Source organism: Meriones unguiculatus, chromosome 9 (assembly GCF_030254825.1).
Source record: "Meriones unguiculatus strain TT.TT164.6M chromosome 9, Bangor_MerUng_6.1, whole genome shotgun sequence".
NCBI classification, from domain to species: Eukaryota; Metazoa; Chordata; class Mammalia; order Rodentia; family Muridae; genus Meriones; species Meriones unguiculatus.
In genome coordinates this window covers 65,614,666-65,631,720 of record NC_083357.1, presented here as the reverse complement: position 1 = coordinate 65,631,720, position 17,055 = coordinate 65,614,666, and the positions used below count along the sequence as shown (strand labels likewise).

The 17,055-nt window shown below is 39.5% G+C and overlaps 1 protein-coding gene across 1 annotated transcript in view; it reads left to right on the top strand.

The window, feature by feature from the left end:
- The window catches only part of LOC110562215 (disintegrin and metalloproteinase domain-containing protein 28), a 99,015-nt gene that overhangs the window by 1,839 nt on the left and 80,121 nt on the right, over positions 1–17,055 (top strand). The window contains exons 2-9 of the mRNA XM_060391372.1: positions 4,454–4,557; positions 7,856–7,932; positions 8,633–8,711; positions 9,875–9,951; positions 11,425–11,617; positions 13,754–13,825; positions 14,823–14,894; positions 16,306–16,475. Of these exons, the coding sequence (XP_060247355.1) occupies positions 4,454–4,557; positions 7,856–7,932; positions 8,633–8,711; positions 9,875–9,951; positions 11,425–11,617; positions 13,754–13,825; positions 14,823–14,894; positions 16,306–16,475 (844 nt within the window). The remainder of the gene's footprint in view (positions 1–4,453; positions 4,558–7,855; positions 7,933–8,632; positions 8,712–9,874; positions 9,952–11,424; positions 11,618–13,753; positions 13,826–14,822; positions 14,895–16,305; positions 16,476–17,055) is intronic.

Here is a 17,055-nt window from a genome sequence, read left to right as displayed (position 1 = left end):
GCAGCAACTATTTCTGGCCTTTATAAAAAGTATACTTTGGAAAAAGTATGTCAGGGTGCACAATTTAACCTATTTAGCCAAATAATAACTTATTAGAATATGAGTTCTTGTCTCCCCCATACTCAATTTTACTGAATAACATTGAGAAGTGCAAGCATCTAGGGGACAGAGAATCAGTGCCATTGCACAAACTTGCACTGAAAGCTGAATGTCTCATTTGAAAAGACAATCCAGAAACAATTTTCAGTAGATTTGGAGGGAAATGAAGATGCCAATATTATGTACAAATGTCGCAAAATGGACCAGAAAGAACAAAATTCTAGACCAAGGTCATCTTCATCAGTCTCATTAATGAGCTTTGCTTGATTTTAAACTAATGAACAATTAAAAGAATCCAGTCCACAGCTGCACACTCACACACATTTCTAGCTCAAACCAAACTTACCGTTTTCTCTCTCAACCCATTTCTGCCAGTCAAAAAACTAACCCAACACATGAGTTCTGTGGGAGAGAGAAAGCAAACAAGTATTAAAATAAATTAATAGAAACATATTGTGTTTCGCCTTGTATTTGCGTAATCCCTGGATGGCAGTTAGCTCTGTTTGTGTCACTGGCTTCCTAATAATTAACGTGATTTCATTCACCAGGGAGGAGGTTGCCCCATCTCCATCAAATGGGAGTTCGTTGAGGCAAACAATACCTGTGTCTACTCCATTCCTTTCTGCGCTGTGGAAATCCTGACATCTCAGATATCCTATTTCAAGGGCCTTCTCGCTTTCAGGAGAATCAGAGCCTTCGAGGAGAAATCTTATCTGTTTTCTTTAGAGAACTGAATTGTGTTGCAAGGATTTGAAACGAACTGGAAACTTACTAATTCATATCGCTAAGAGAAGTTGCTAAAGGCTTAAAAAAGAAATTGTTTGTTTGTTTTGGTTTCCACTTGGAAGTGTTTCCTCACCAAAGATTGTGTTGGGAATAAATTCTGTAGCTTATATGTTTTGACTCTGTTTTTAAGAACTAGTTGGTGACTTCTGGTTTTATGAAACATTGGGCTTGAGACTAACTCAAGTGTGGGTTCAACATATACAACACAGAAAACAGCTTGCTGTTGGATAGGGTCACCTAGTTTCCTGTTCACTTTTTTTCTCAAAGAGGAGTGGGGTTACTCTAATGTTTTGTTTTCATAGGAAGGGCCAGGTGGGTGTTGTCACCACTGAAAGGAAACTTCAGTTGATTTTCTGATAGAATCGCACATGTTGTGGATGAACCCTATGACACATTCTTTTTTTTGTCATTTTAATAAAACTCAAAAAGTTTATGTGTAGGGGTGTTTTATTTTTCTGCATGTACATCTGCTTGTAGAGGCCAGAAGAAGGATTGGATCTTAGAGACAGTCTCTAGGTGGGTGCTGGGAATTAAACTAGGGTCCTTTGGAAGAGTAACAAACACTGAGCCATTTCTCCATCCCTCCAAAATGGTATTAAAAATATTTCTACTTTTTAATTGTGTGTGTGTGTCTGACTGTGTGCATATGTGCATAGAGTGCAGATGTCTACGTAGACCAGAAGAAGGCACCAGATGCCCCAGGGCTGGAGTTTCAGGCAGCTGCGAACCACCTAAGGTGTGTGCTAGAAAGTGAACTTTGCATCCTCTGGAAGAGCAGGAAGTACTTTTAACCACTGAGCTATCTGTGCAGCCCCGCTCCTCCTTAGTATGGCATTTAAAGAAAAGGAAATTATTGAGGCTGCAGCATCAGTGAGAGGTGGCTTTATGACCCAATGTCTATGGTGCTAATTGCCCTGATTAGGCACCTTAATACCCCAGGTAGCATGCTGGCACCTTATGGTGTGTTTGTTCTGTGTTCCTGAATTAAAGGAGGCAGCAGGGAATTGTGCCCATGCCCTTAGCTCATTTTTGGCAAGAGCTGTTTCTCACCTCTTGGCATCTCACTGCTATGAAGTAATCCTGAAATTTTTAACAGGAGAGAATGACCATCCCACATTTTAGAACTTTAAAGCATTTTTGTAAACCATACTATTACTTTCCTTCGACAGCATTTAAAGTTAATTGCATATATATTTAATAAAGATTTGTATTAAATTCCATGAAAATAAAGAGTGCAGTGATTACCTCATGACTACAAGAAATGAGCAACTCATCTTCATGAACTGGGCTTAGTGATGCATGCCTATAAGCCCAGAGTTTGAGAAGTAGAAGAATCTTGAATTTGCAGTTAGCCTAGTGACTCCCTGGCAAACAAAGGACAAACAAAAAGACAAAAAAATAAATAAAGAAAAGAAAAGAAAAACTTTGTACAATTGCTACAGAAGTGTGACAATGGCTTTTTGTCGTATCTGATGAGAATGCATCTTTTTTTTTTTTTTTGTCATACACATTTTATTGTTGTTATTTTTTTTTCAATGCAGTTTATTCAGGAACATTGAACAATCCTCGGACCCCGGGGAAAGCCAGCCCACAGCTTAAATAGCCTCTGGGTAGCCAACCCAGGCGTGCCACGGGGGCAATGTAGATAGGTCCACATACATGGAAGCAAGCCAGATCCTCGGCCTTAGCCAAATGTGGAGTTGTTCGTGACAGAGAGCCCTCACCATCGGGAAGGTGGAAGGCAGAAACCAGCTCCATCTTTAAGGCATAGCATTCCGCAGCTCTCTACAGTTCCCCCTTTTTGTTTTAGACGCATCAGGCAAGAGTAGAGGTCTGATCTCTGATATTAGAAATAAATAATGCATCTTAATGAGCATGGCCCTTTTGAAGACACTATAGTGGTTTGTGTTTATTTGTATAATACAGACTATGTGACACATCTTAGACACAGCTTAATCTGCCACCACTTTTGCTTAATTAATTAATTAAAAAATTCCAAATCCAAAATTAAGGTATTAAAGCATAGCACTATCTCTCTAAATATTATTTATTTATATACATTCAAAATTCTATGGATGTGAATATTTTACCTGTATGTATGTCTGGTGGCCAAGGAGGCCAGAAGATAACATCAGGTCCCCAAACTGGAGTTACCCACAAATGTGAGTAGTCATGTGGGTATTGAGAATAGAACCTGGGCCTTCTGAAAAAGCAACCAGTGCTCTTAACTCCTGAGCCATCTCTTCAGCTCTAGCCTTGTTTCTGAAACATTTCCTAGAGCAAACCCTAAGCCATAGCAAGGAAGGTTCTTTCTTTCACTCCCTTAATTGTCATTTGACTTTGAATGCATCCTTAGAGCTTAATGAGCTTTTCTAACCTCCCAGGTTAAATTATTCTTGTGCTATCAAATAAATTAAAAACCAAATTAAAAAGGTGGCATCACTAGAATTTTCTCTTTTTTTTTGCTTCAGTTCTCAGAAAAATAAAACCAAGTAACTTTTATGCTCTGAGAAATCACTAGGCTAAGCTATCCTTCTAAGTTGATCCATGGCAACTATGCTCGATGAGCACCTAGTTATGTCTGCTACTGAGTGGAACACAGTAGTATGGGTTTATATAACCATTAGCGCTTGGTCTGAGTATCCAATGAGGAACAATTACCTTCAGAGAAGCTCCAAAACACAACACAGAGAAGAAAAAGCTTTTCCAAACCCTGCTGCGAGCGTCCTGCCTCTTCCCTCCAAGTTTGAATAAGTCTTCATCCCAAGGGTCTTCATCCCTTTAACTGCCTGTAGCACCTTGAGAAATATTAAAAATCACATTCCCTCCAGAGCTACCCACAGAGAGCTGAGGTCAGAACACGAAGACAACCAAAAGAAAAATTAAGAATCCAGTTTAAAATATTGGGAAGTCCTGGATTTCTCTTTAGCCTAATTTCCAGAAACGTCTTGGACATGAGCCTCCCCAGTGAATTGGTTGTCTGAGTTGAATTTCTTTCTCTCAGTTTGACCCCAGCCTCCAAGTAGTCCTTCCCTGGTCAGTGACTCTGTTTATATCCCCTTCCTCTCTCATTTTCATAATTTTTTTTCTATGCCCCAAATGAAGGCCTATTAATATTGCTCATGCCGGCCCTTTCTATGAGCCTAGCACCAGAGCCTTGAAAATTCCAAGGAGTATATGTTCAATCAGAAATGGTATGTGTCTGCTTCCATTCTCAAAGCAGTGTGGTCTGGAGAATAATCCACTTCCAGGAGAACTGGATTCTACCTAGACTTTACCTTGTCTCTTCTCCTGCTAGGTAGCTGCTGCCCAGATCCCAAAGAGCAAAGGGAAAATTGACAAGAAATACTGCCACCAGAGAGGCCCTTGAAAATATCTCCTTGAGAAATATTAAATGTCAGACACTAAACACTTTGGGCTGGATGGGTTGCTAGTATTATCCAGCTCTCATTGTGTCTGGAACCATTGACATAAATCACTGAAGGCCCCTGTGGGACATCAGCCATTGGAGTGAGCATGGTGGCCATTATTGAACAGCTATGTCTTCTCTTCCTTTTTTTCTCCCCAGCAAGTGCAGTAAAAGAACTCCCTGAGGGCAAAAAATATGAAGTGGTTTATCCTGTGAGACTTCATCCATTGAGTAAAAGAGAGACCAGAGAGTCAGAGCAAAAGGTTAGTACATCTATGATGGTCTTCGTTCTTGTACACGCATCCTCTGTGTATGCCTGTGTACATGTGTATACATGTGGGAACATGTGGGGGGAGGTCATAGGTCATTCTTACATTGCTTGTCTTGCTATCCATTTTGTCAAGACTGAGTCTCTCAATGGACTGGAACACATTCACTCAGAACTAGGCTGGCCAGGAAGTCCCAAGATCTACCTGTCTTCATTTCTTCTTGGCTGGGATTAGAATCATGGACCATCATGTCAGGCTTTGAGAATAGGTGGGTTCTGGGTGTAGAACTCAAGTCCTCGTGCTTGCACGGCAAGCATATCATCAAACTGAGCCATCTTTCCAGGTAGCTCTTCTAGGTTTTCAATGACTCTCCCCTGGCAACTCCTCTGGTATTTTAGATTATACATAATTTGGAAACAAACAATGTTAATGATTATATTAGTTTGTTTCCAAAGCTTTTATTCTTCACTAGAACCCAAAGTTCTATTGGCTCCATTTTATACATTAAGGTTCTGAGAAGCAAAATGCATAGTCCCTGGTCATGGAGTTCAGACTTTGATATTTGATAGTAATCCGTGCTGTATGCTTTCAAATAATTACATATAACTTACCTTATCTTATTTCCTTATCTGCTATCTATCCACACATACATAATTATCACCTTAAATTAGAACCAGAAAATAAAAATTGCAAATAAAACAAATTGACATTTTTATCTGCAATTTATATCTTTCCTATGTAGACAGCATTAAAATTTGTATAATTTTTGTACTGTAATGAAAAAAACACATTGTCAGCCAACACTAGCTTAAATTTTTTAATTAGTTGCAAGAGTAAAGCTAAAACATGATATCCAGATTGGGGCATGATGATGCACACTTGTAATTCCCAAGGGTTTGTCTGTATGTCTGTGAGGTGGTATAGTGAGTTCTAGGCCATCCCTGGCTATGTTTAAAGGATCTACCTGCAGAGTAGAACCTAGTGTTCCACAACAACACTATTCTAATTACCTACATCTGCAGAGTCAGGAACATAGAGATAAGTGAGACATTACTGATAACTGGAATAATATAAAATGCAACCAGTTGGGAGTGCCGAGCCCCCTACCAAAATTTTCTTCATGGAGTTTCTTCCAACATCAGTTAGTGCTAGCGGACCTTTAGTAGAATCCATTTCTCAAAATATCTTCATCAGAAAAAAATCCCCCTAACTCTTATGAAATCCATCTACGCCAGTCATCTTCAACAACACTTTCTTCAAATAATTCCTTGCGGCATCAAAAATGTCAGGTGCATCTTTTTCCTGAGTGTGTTGAGGAAAAGTTGAATGCAGGTAAAGGTTTTATCACACCGGTGAAGTTATTTCCTCACAAATCACGCTTTTAGTTGAAAGTTATATTGTGGTATGAAACCACGGATTGCTTAGTGGCTGTGGTAGATGGTCGATTAGTTTTAAAATTATTTACGTGCGTGTGCCATGTGTCTGTGTGTATGCATGAGCATGTGTGGGTAGATGGCTGTAAAGGCAAAAGAGGTCATCAGATCCCTTGGAGATGGGGTTCCAGGTGCTTGCGGTGTTAGGAGTCTAACTGAGGTCCTCAGAAAGAGCAGCACCTGCTCTTAAGGAATAAGCCATTTATCCAGCTTCACAATGCTGAGTTTTGAGTGGTTTTGAAGAGGGATGTGTTTGACGTGATGGGCTTAGTTTTACTGGAAACACACTGCTTATCTGGGTGACCTCCTAACAGCTACAGGAGATCTACGTTAGCCTGGTGCAAGGTGACCTACTGTGAAGGGTGAATGCATGCTTGCATCTTAGTTTGCTGGTTTTCCTGTTGGAAACCCAGACTTTAAATAATCCTTTGCCTTCAACTATACATAATAATGGCGATGCTCATACAGTACAGAAGATGGAAGATTTCACATATGCAAAGTGAAGTAGGCTGCGAATGAGTGCTCTGTGTTCAAGGCTGTGATTTCTCTGCCTGTTGTAGCCACTGTGTCACATGCGTTCTGACCCTTTTTTAAGGGTTGTCTTGGTTTCTGTGAGTGGGCTTTTTCACCTCTTCTTTGCAACACTAGCTATTTGATAATTTGTGTGGTGTTGTCTTTTCCTCTCCACACCAATATTTGTTTCTCTACACCTATGGATTCCCTGCTACTTTAAATGTTTACACACACACACACACACACACACACACACACACACTTTGGTATCTCTCCTTCCCCCACTTGATCATCTCATGGTTTCTGTGAAGCCAATGTGCCATATTTAAGTGCAGACTAATAGAATCATTTCCAGAAATCACACTTCATGACTTAGACAGTTTAGTTCTTGATTCTAAAAATGTTGATTTTTACACAGGTAGAGTGGTGTGAATATACTTGCCTGGATGGATGGATGGATGGATGCATGGATGGATGGATGGATGGATGGATGGATGGATGGCTGTTCGTATGTATGTGTGTATGCATGTATGTGTGTGTGTGTGTGTGTGTGTAAATGCAACCTTTCCTTTCAGTATGAAGGAAATTTAAAAAATTCCATTGATTGATTGAGTGTGTGTGTGTGTGTGTGTGTGTGTAAGTACAAACACGTGTGGGTTCTCATGCTTATTTGGAACTCGGGATTGAAAGGCAGGAACTGTATCTCACCTTCAACCACATGGACGCTCAAGTTTTCAGGCAAGTGCCTTCCCACTGAGCCACCCACTGAGCTGGCCTTAGTTAAAGGTGCTTTAACTAAGCACCTTTGATATATCCCTAACCTTACCCCACTGCTCCACACTCCATCTCCTAACCTGTGTTCAGGAATATAAATATTTATAGCCAGAAACTATTGCTGACCAAAATAAAACCTTGCCAAACATATCAAGGCTTACATAAAGATATCAGAGAAGGGACACCAGAATGTGGCTCAGTGGTAGAGTCCTCAGCCAGCATTTGTAAGACCCTAGGATCAATTTCCAGCACACACACATACACACACACACACCCATGCTTGCACACACAAAAACACATACATGCAGATATACATATACACGCACACACGTGACACACATACTGCACATATACATACGAATATGTACTCATACACACATATGCACACATAGGCCCATATACACACAGAAGGGAGATAAGTTGTCTGTTCAGTTGGCAGATTAATCTGTTGCATAAAGTCTAGACAAACAGTTGGTCCCACTGCTAGAGAAAAGCAAGCGTTCCTTGCTAAGATTAAATCGACAGAAACTGCCACCTTTGGATTAACAGTAAGCCTTTGTGTATTTCTGCAGGAAGCATTTGAAACTGAGCTAAAGTACAAAATGACAGTTAACGGAGAGGTTGCAGTGCTTTATTTAAAAAAGAACAAGTGAGTATGTGTCTGTCTGCTATTTCCCTCCTCAACGAGAAGTTAAAATGTGGACAGTGGCTGGCAAAGCTGCCCTCAGTTTTAGTGCTTCCAAAACTTGACCCACCATTCTTCACTCCTAAGAGACAGACTCCAGGAGTCCGTGAATTATTTTTTTCTCTTCAAGTAGTAGGAACACTTTAGGTAAAATAATAGTTTACTAGGCCTTTGCTGCTCTATAAAGAAAAAAAAAAAAAAAAAACAATGAGGTGCCAGGAGACAGACTTGATTATTTTACCAAACGATGGAGTGGTTCCAATATAACTTGTATGTTTGTCTGTGTCTTGAAGAGGGCCTTACAGGACTGTCCCCTGGAAAGGGCTGGGGCAAGGGTAGCTCTATGCCTTATGCAGAACTGGTTGCAAGGGCTCGCTTCTATTACTTTTGACCTCAGTTCTGCATCTCAAGTTTCTCCTGGAAATAGCAACCAGGTCCCCTGTGAAAAAGGGCTTGTTCCACAGCCCTCTGGAATGGCTCCAACACCCTTCCCCCTGCTGCCCGGCCAAATGAGCAGCGCTTTCCTGTGTACACTTGTCTGAACATAGGAGAAGCTGAGGAGCTGAAACTGGTCTGAGCAGCCTGGGAAGTCTTCTTTGTTTTCGGACTTCACAGTTGACATGTGTAAATGTGTAAACCATGCTCTTCCCCTTTCTTTCTCCAGCAATCTCCTTGCACCAGACTACTCGGAAACATACTATAATTCCAGAGGAAAACAGGTCACCACAAGCCCACAAATCATGGTATGACAACCTCATAGGTCCCTTGATAATGGATTTGTGCCCTGCAGACCTAAATATAGTCTTTGCCAGGCAAATAGGACTGAAACTGTTTTACAGCCTTGCTGCTATTTTATTTGGTTTTGTTCTGCTTTGTTTTCCCCAGCAGCAATAATTTTTTAATAAATCTTCTCACATTATTATATTTGTCTAAGAATGATGAAGGATGACCCCAATAACCTGTTCTAGCTTTTCAGGAAAGCAGGCAGGAGGAGCATACGGTTCCTTTAGAGTTGTTTTCTGCCCACGGACCCTATAATGAGAACAGCTAAGCATGTCTGTTAACTTTTTGCTATCACACCTCCAAATTATGTTGTGATCTATCACACTCAAGGCTACTTCTTAACCATCAGTTGTAGCACTGATGTTGCCCTAAGTAACTCCATTCTTGATCTATCTCCTGAGCTCCCCCTTGCTCCCATGGAGCCCCTAACTTTGTAGCCAAGAATCCTCTTCTGGGCTCCCTTCTCTGCGGCAAACCTTCACATGTTTTTTGGTTCAGCAGGCCAACACCACATCTCTTCCAAGATAGAAGGGCATGACATGGAACAGTCACATGAAGCAATAGCTCTGGTACTTTGCTCCAGATAGAATCATGACGTGTAGTGCAGGTTCATTGAAATAAAGTTTGACTCTTTGGACAAACAAGCTGAATGACCCATAGGTTTATAAAAGGGTGGAGCAGTGGTCAGTCCTAATTGAAAAAAATATATATATATAATGAGCAATGCATTTTTGAAGAAGAAAAATAAAGGCCAGATCTTTGGAGAGTCAGATTTTAAACTTAGCTAACTAAAATAAAATTTTTTAAAAATAGTGCTCAACTGTTTTGTACTATTTCAGCAACACTAATATAATATATGGAATACACTATACATAGTGTGCAATGCTATACAGTAGACTATATATAATATACAAACTGTATAATATAAGCATTGGGGGGTCATTAACTATCATCAAATTGTAACACACAAAAATGCTTGTATTTAATTTTTTATAAAAAGTCCCTAGCATTTTATAAAAGTTAGAGAAGAGTGGTCCCATTCCAGGATTTCAGATTCTAATTGGTCATGGAGTCTAAGAATGTTGAAGAATTTCCTTTACAAAATATCGTTTGTTTCCCTTAGGATAGCTGTTATTACCAAGGACATATCATAAATGAGAAAGTTTCCGAAGCCAGCATCAGCACGTGTCAAGGTCTTCGGTGAGACTTCAGGATTCATATCCCACTGACGCAGAGCTCACGTTTGATAAGTCTGAAGACCCTCGAGTATAATCAGTTATAGAATATAGTTAAGTGTGATTACTAAAGGCTACAAAATTTTGAAATTTCACATCAAAGCACCATTTTTTTAAAGCATAGAAATTATACAACTGAACTCTTCAGTTTTTATTCTTTTGCTTGTTTAAAAATGAGGATTTTGGGGGGACTCAAATTTATAGTCAGACTCTCTGAGGGGGTGTGGCTCCTCTTCTTTCTCTCCTTATCTTTATTTCCCTTTAGGTTTATTCTTAAAAACAACAACAAAACATATACACCTTTTCTGCCTGTTAGTGACTCCCCGTATGTCTGTCTATCCTATGGTAGCTCATCAACACCAAGAACTGATGAATTGCCTTTGTATACCTTAAAGAATCTAAACCTCTGTGTGTTCTAAACCAAGCAAACTGATCATCTCCTAAATCCATTATTTTTCCTGTGTTCTTGACCTCACTGATGGGATAATCAAGTGATAACTTACCCAGTTAGTAATCATGAAGTCTGTGAAGACTGCTTGTCTCGCCCTCCAGCCTCCATCTCCTTAACAAGCCCCAGGGGCTGTATATTCTAGTGATTTCCTGTTTGTTCACTGCATCTGCCTCTACTGTGAAACATCCTACCTCAGCTACGTAGTTGAAGTATGTGAAACAAACACCCACAGTTGCTGTCTTCCAGTTTTAAACCCTATATACTCATGCATTCCCACTTCATACTAATTACATAGAATTACATACTTATGAACTTGCTAGACAATTACATATACATTTTTTTTTTACTTCTACACACCCATTTTCTTCGTTTTGAATATAAGGTTCATAAAGAAAGAGACTACAGATCTCCTTTACCCTCTGCTTCTAATTCAGTGCTTCATTTAGAAGAAGTCTCCTTAAACATAATGCAAACTGATTTTAAACCACAGGAACCCTAGATTAATTAAGGAAGGAAAATGCAGCTGGATTTGCAATCAGCCATTAACAGGGAAGAACAGAGCCGGGTGGCCAATGAGTGGGCTCAGATGTTGGTACCAGGTTTTGTGAAGGAGTTGGAAATCTTTGCTGACCACACACTTCGTCTGCTTTCTTTCCACCCCGTAGAATTCTTCTATCGGCCATTATATCTTTGTATATTACAGACTGAAAAGTGAGGCTACTTAATTCAATGATTTTGGGGGGTTCACAGCTAGAATTTTAATTCCATATTAGACTCCAAAGCATCCCCAACTTTCACGGCCCATGCCATGTAGGAACAGGATGAAGACAGGGGGCTGATTCAGAAAACATTGTTAGTATCAGAAGCACATAAACTGGATTATTTTCTTGTAATATGATTAAACAGGTCGTGAGGACTTTGAGGACTCTGTGCAACTCCCAAAGCAATACCGTTTTGTTAAGGAGCTCTAATGTTCATGTTCCCCAGAGGCTACTTCAGTCAAGGCGATGAAAGGTATTTTATCAAACCTTTGAGCTCAGAGAACCTCGATGAACAGGCTCATGCCCTCCTCAAGGATGACCCCAGTGAAGTTCAAGAGAACAGCAGCTGTGGAGTGGATGAGGTGTCATGGCTACAAGGGCTGCATCAGAATGTGGTCCCACCTGCCACCAGACTGATTGTACGTAGAGTTTTGTGGTTACCTGTACTTTTGTTTTGTGTCCTAACTTGGGTTCTGATCTTTTTGCTTTTCTTCTTTTCATGTGTATGTGTGTTGTATGTACATGCATATTGCGTACAGATGAATCTATCTGTGCTTGTGGAAACCCAAGATTGATGTTAAATGCTTTCCTCAAATGATCCCCACCTTATCTATTGAGGCACAGTTTCCCAATGAACATAGAACTTGCCATTTTGGATGGCCTGGCTAGCCAGCTTGTTGTGGCTTGTTATAGGAATTCACTGTCTCCGCCCTTTCTGTATTTGGATTAGAGGCAGGCCATGACACCCACCAATCTTTTACAGTGGATTTGGGCAGCTGCATCCAGCACTCACATTTTCACAGGGAGGGTTTTCATCTACTCAGCTACCTTTCCGGCCCTTGGTTCTAATTTTGGCAGTGTGCTTGCTTCACATTTTATAGCCACTACTGAAACTAATAGTTTATAATTTTACTAATGGTAAAACATTGCTGTACATTAATAATTTATTTACTGAGAATCTGTGCCTAAACTATTATCATCAACAATATGCAAGGGCTAAAAAGAAGCCTGAAATATAATATGTGACAGCTAGGAAGAGACAGAAGGTCACAGTACTCTCTAAATCTCACAATGCACACTCTTCTTGTGAGATGTAACTGTAATGGATTTCTCCTTAGAAATGTCCAGTGTACAAGGGATGGAGTAACACAAGCACACAAACAACACAAGCACAGGATCTACCTGTAGGGAGATAGAACATTCTTTCCTGTATGGAATCCTGTTTTGACGACAGAAGAAAAGACAACCCCAGCTGTTTTCAGCTGTGTGGTACGCATTAAAATGTTTCTGTTGTTTTACTTTCATTGCTTGATTATCACTTTCAAGTGTTCTCAGAATCTGTAAGCACCAGGCAGACTTGGTTCTAAGAAAACTCTGAGGTTGTCCTCTTTGCCATGGATTTGAAGTTTACTGTCTGTATCTAGGAACCCAAGAGGACTAGTCCTGGTTACATGTTTCTTTCAATATCATTCTGGTTCTGTTGGCACCAGCCTCTGGACTTCTATCTCAATTATTTGGGGACTGTGTAGGAATAACCATGCTTTCCTGGTTGGTCATTTGATATTAAAAGTCTTGGCCAAACTGTTCACTGCCTTTTGCTATGGAATTCTTCCCAGGCAATCTCATCTTATCCTACCCATTCTCTCCTTCAGTGGAACTCTGTAGGGCTGGGGTGTAGCTCAGTAGAATTCTTTCTAGGGTGTGTGAAACCCTCATGTCCACACCAGGTGCTTTGTAAGCCATTTGCAATAGTGTGTGCTTGTAATCCCCAGCACTAGGAAAGCAGAGGCAGGAGGCTCATGTGTGATGAATGCAAAGCCAGCCTGGGATACATGAGTCCTTGTTTGTAAAAAAAAAAAGGGGGGGGGGACTAGGTGGGAGGAAATGAGGGAGGGGGCTATAGCAGGGATACAAAGTGAATAAACTGTAATTAATACAAAAAATAAATTTAAAAGAAACACCGTGACAAAAAAAAAAACCCACAGAAGTTGGTATTTTACTTTTTTTCTTTTCTGAATTATATTGCAATTGGTTTTCACTTCTTGGATTCCTGTTTTTATGAGTATTGTGTATAGTCGAAGTCTTTAAAAAGCCTTTTTCTAATTGCCTATTTAAAATCACTATCTGACCACCCAGCCAATCACTCACTGAATCCACCCCACAGTTCTAATTACACTTGATGCTTGTGTGTTTATGTTTGTCTCTTATGATCTGCTAAGCTAATGGACCATTGTAGACTTATCTATCCTGGGCTCCAGAGTGCTATGAGGGCATAGAAAGTGTTAGTAAATATTTTGTTCCTATGGATAATGGGAGGTAAGTATAAACCTCACTGGATAACAGATGAGTCTATCAACATATTTGTTTCTAATGATGGAATCATATAAGACCATCACTTTCCTTCATTTTCTAACATTCCGAGCCTTGTTTGTATGCATACCTGGATGTTGTGGTAGAGTTAAAATAGTAATATTGTCTGTCTTGATTCTCAGATACAATCCAACCTATTAACAGTGAGAGATACTGTCTTAGTCATGCTCTTCCTTCTATTTCAGAAGTTGAATGATGCGATGGTTCAAGAACCTAAGAAATACATAGAATATTATTTGGTCCTGGATAATGGTGAGGTAATTACAACAGATAATGCATCTCACAAGATTAACTTATTATATGAGATAGAAATGTCTAGATCCATTTTGAAGTATCAAGAATATGAAGCATATGGAGAAACTATTCTAAGTCTACAAAATTGATATTTATAATGAAACAATGAAACTGACAGATGTTTCTTCTCAGACATAAGCAAATGACAAATACACACAAATAATATTTTTGGCCCTATATTACTCTTTTTTTTTTTTTACTATCTTTAGAGATCCAAATTATTTTCTTTTTAAACTCATTTGTGATGTCATCCTTGATAGTTCATTTGTAATGTTGGATTTGTTCTCTGGAGGGATCATCATATAGACAAAATCCCAGTGGATGGGTTCTTTGGAGAATGGCAGAGCTTGGTGATAGGCACCATCTTTTCTAGGAACACATTTTCCAATTTTGAGTTCCTAAACAAGTTATCTCTGTGTGTTTAATGCCAAAAAAGAAAAACAATTTCGATATCAAAACGATCTGGAAATTAATTATCTCAGAATTCAAATCTCTGGTCTTGTGTTGGGCTCATCCACTATGCAGTGATTTAAAGATAGTAAATCATGCTTTGTACTGATTAAGAAACCGTGACAATCAAATTAAAACATATTTAGAATAATCACTCACTTTATTTTATCGTGGTTTTGCTCCAGACAGAGTTTTGCGATGCAGCCAATACTGTCCTTACTCATGGCCCTCTTATGCTGGGTTGGCCTTCCACTGCTCAGAGTATAGGTATGCCAACATGCGTGGCTGAATTTCCAGGAGCTGTATGCTGACCTGCTATTTCAAGGGGAAAAACATGATGTTATTACCAAAATTTGTTAATTTACCTGAAAAAATGACTCAATTTGCTTTTATTTTTGAAATATTAATAACTAGTAATTATAATCACTCTACAATAAGTTAAATTGTCTTTTTATCTTTTGATTATGTTAATTTCTATCATGCTAATTCTGTCTTTTTATTGTCTTCTAGTTTAAGAAGTACAATAAAAATCTTACTGAAATAAGAAAGATAGTGTTTGAGATGACCAATTACGTCAACATGGTAAGATATAGTTCATTAAACGTCACGTCAAATGCTTTGTGAAGAGCTGTCTTTGAGTGTTTCTGTGGATGAACATGAATCTAGGATGGGAAGGAAAGCAAGTCTCTTGAGGTTAAGGTGCTAGGCCTCTGAGGAATGACCATGAATTTTACTATTTCACTAGATATTAATACTATGTGTTCTTAGAACCAAAATATAACAAGTCAAGTTTTTTTTTCATTTTTAAAATTATTTTTATTATTATTACAGTTTATTCTCTTTGCATCCCAGTCATAGCCTCTTCCTTCATCTCCTCCTGGTCCTACCCTCCCTCCCTCTTCCTCCCCTATACCGCTCCCCTAGTCCACTGATAGGGGAAGTCCTCATCCCCTACTGTCTGACCCTAGCCTGTCAGGTTCTATCAGGACTGCCTGGATCCTGTTTCTCTGTGGGCATGCTAGGTTGGGCAATTGGATGGAACTAGAAAAGATCATCGTGAGTGAGGTAACCCAAAGACATGCAAGGTATATATTAGCCATATAATATAGGACAAACCTACTAAAATCTACAGATCTAAAGAAGCTAAACAACAAGGAGGACCCTAGGGAAGATGCTTAATTCTCATTTAGATAGACACTGGAAGATTCCAAGATAGACACTGGAAGAGGTAGAACAGAGGGAACAGGATGGGAGTCTACCACAGATGTCCTCTAAAAGACTCCATCCAGCAGGGGATAGAAGCAAATACAGAGACTCACAGCCAAACTTTGGACAGAGCACAGGGAGTCTTCTGGCAGAAAGGGGATATAGAAGGACCTGGTGGGAACAGGCGTCTGACAAGGAGACCGACAAAGTCAAAAAAGCTTGGCCCAGGAGGGAGATGCAGAAATTGATGTATCAACCAAAGGCCATGCATACAGAGGACCTAGATGCCCTGCTCAGATGGGCAGCTCAGTCTCCATGAGGGTTTCCTAGTAAGGGGAGCAGGGGCAGTCACTGGCTTGTACTCATTGCCTGCTCTTTGATCACCTTTCCCTGGGGGAGCAAGATAGCTAGCCCATAAATCAAGCTTTATTTTGAAGGATTTTGTTTCCCAAAATCCGCTTAAGAAAATACTGATAATCAAATTCTGGTAGGAAATAATTTCAAGGAGTTAATTAAGACAAGAAACAAATAGGCCTGTCATCACTGGAACTGTAACACCTTTCTTACTCACATTATTTCAGTCAATCTCTAAACAACCCTCAAGAAGTTACTTAAATGTAATGTAAAAAAAAAACAAAACATTTTACCTGGAGAAGTACAAAAATGCTCAAGGTGATAAAGGAAATGACACACATTACTGTTTCTGAAAAATAAAGTGCAGTGGAAATATTAAAAGATTATTTCACTACTACAATTGATTGCTTTGCATTGTATTCTTTCTGGACAGCTTTACAAAAAGCTTAATGCCCATGTGGCATTAGTTGGAATTGAAATTTGGACTGACGGAGATAAGATAAAGATAACACCAGACCCCAACACCACCCTGGAGAACTTCTCTAAATGGAGGGGAAGTGATCTGCTAAAACGAAAGCATCATGATATTGCTCAGTTAATCTCGTATGTACTCCTTTCTCTTTGCACAATGAGAGTGAGATCTTGGGGTGTAGGTAAGATGTAAGGATCTCCACACAAGGTTGTTGTTGTTGTTTTTAAATACGCTCTGATGGGTCCTTGTTGAATATGTTTTTGCTTTGTCTCCAAGTATTGGCTTTTTAAAACCTAAAAATGAAAACAAGGCAATCATTTATCAGAATTCTGTTTTATTTGGGTCTGCACAAAAGAAGGACAAATTTACTTCATGAAACAAAGGAATTAAGACTGTTTAAAAGAGATGATTGACTTCAGCCTTGAGTTAGGGGAAACTTCTAGATTCAAAGTAAGATTGAGTATTATGTTAAAATCCCCCAACTTAAAACTGTTCTGCTGAAAGGCCATTTAATAACAAGAGCTAAAGCAAATAAGAGGTAAAAGAAGCTGTGGGCTTTGGTGTATAAGATCAAGAATATGCCTCTGCCCAGGTTCATAGTTTCAATGGGTGTCAGACAGGAGGAAGCTGCTGGTGTGGACCTGAAATGGCTAGAGAGTTTGCTTCCTCAGGGAACAGTGCATGACAGGGAAGTGAGTGGTCCTGTCGAAG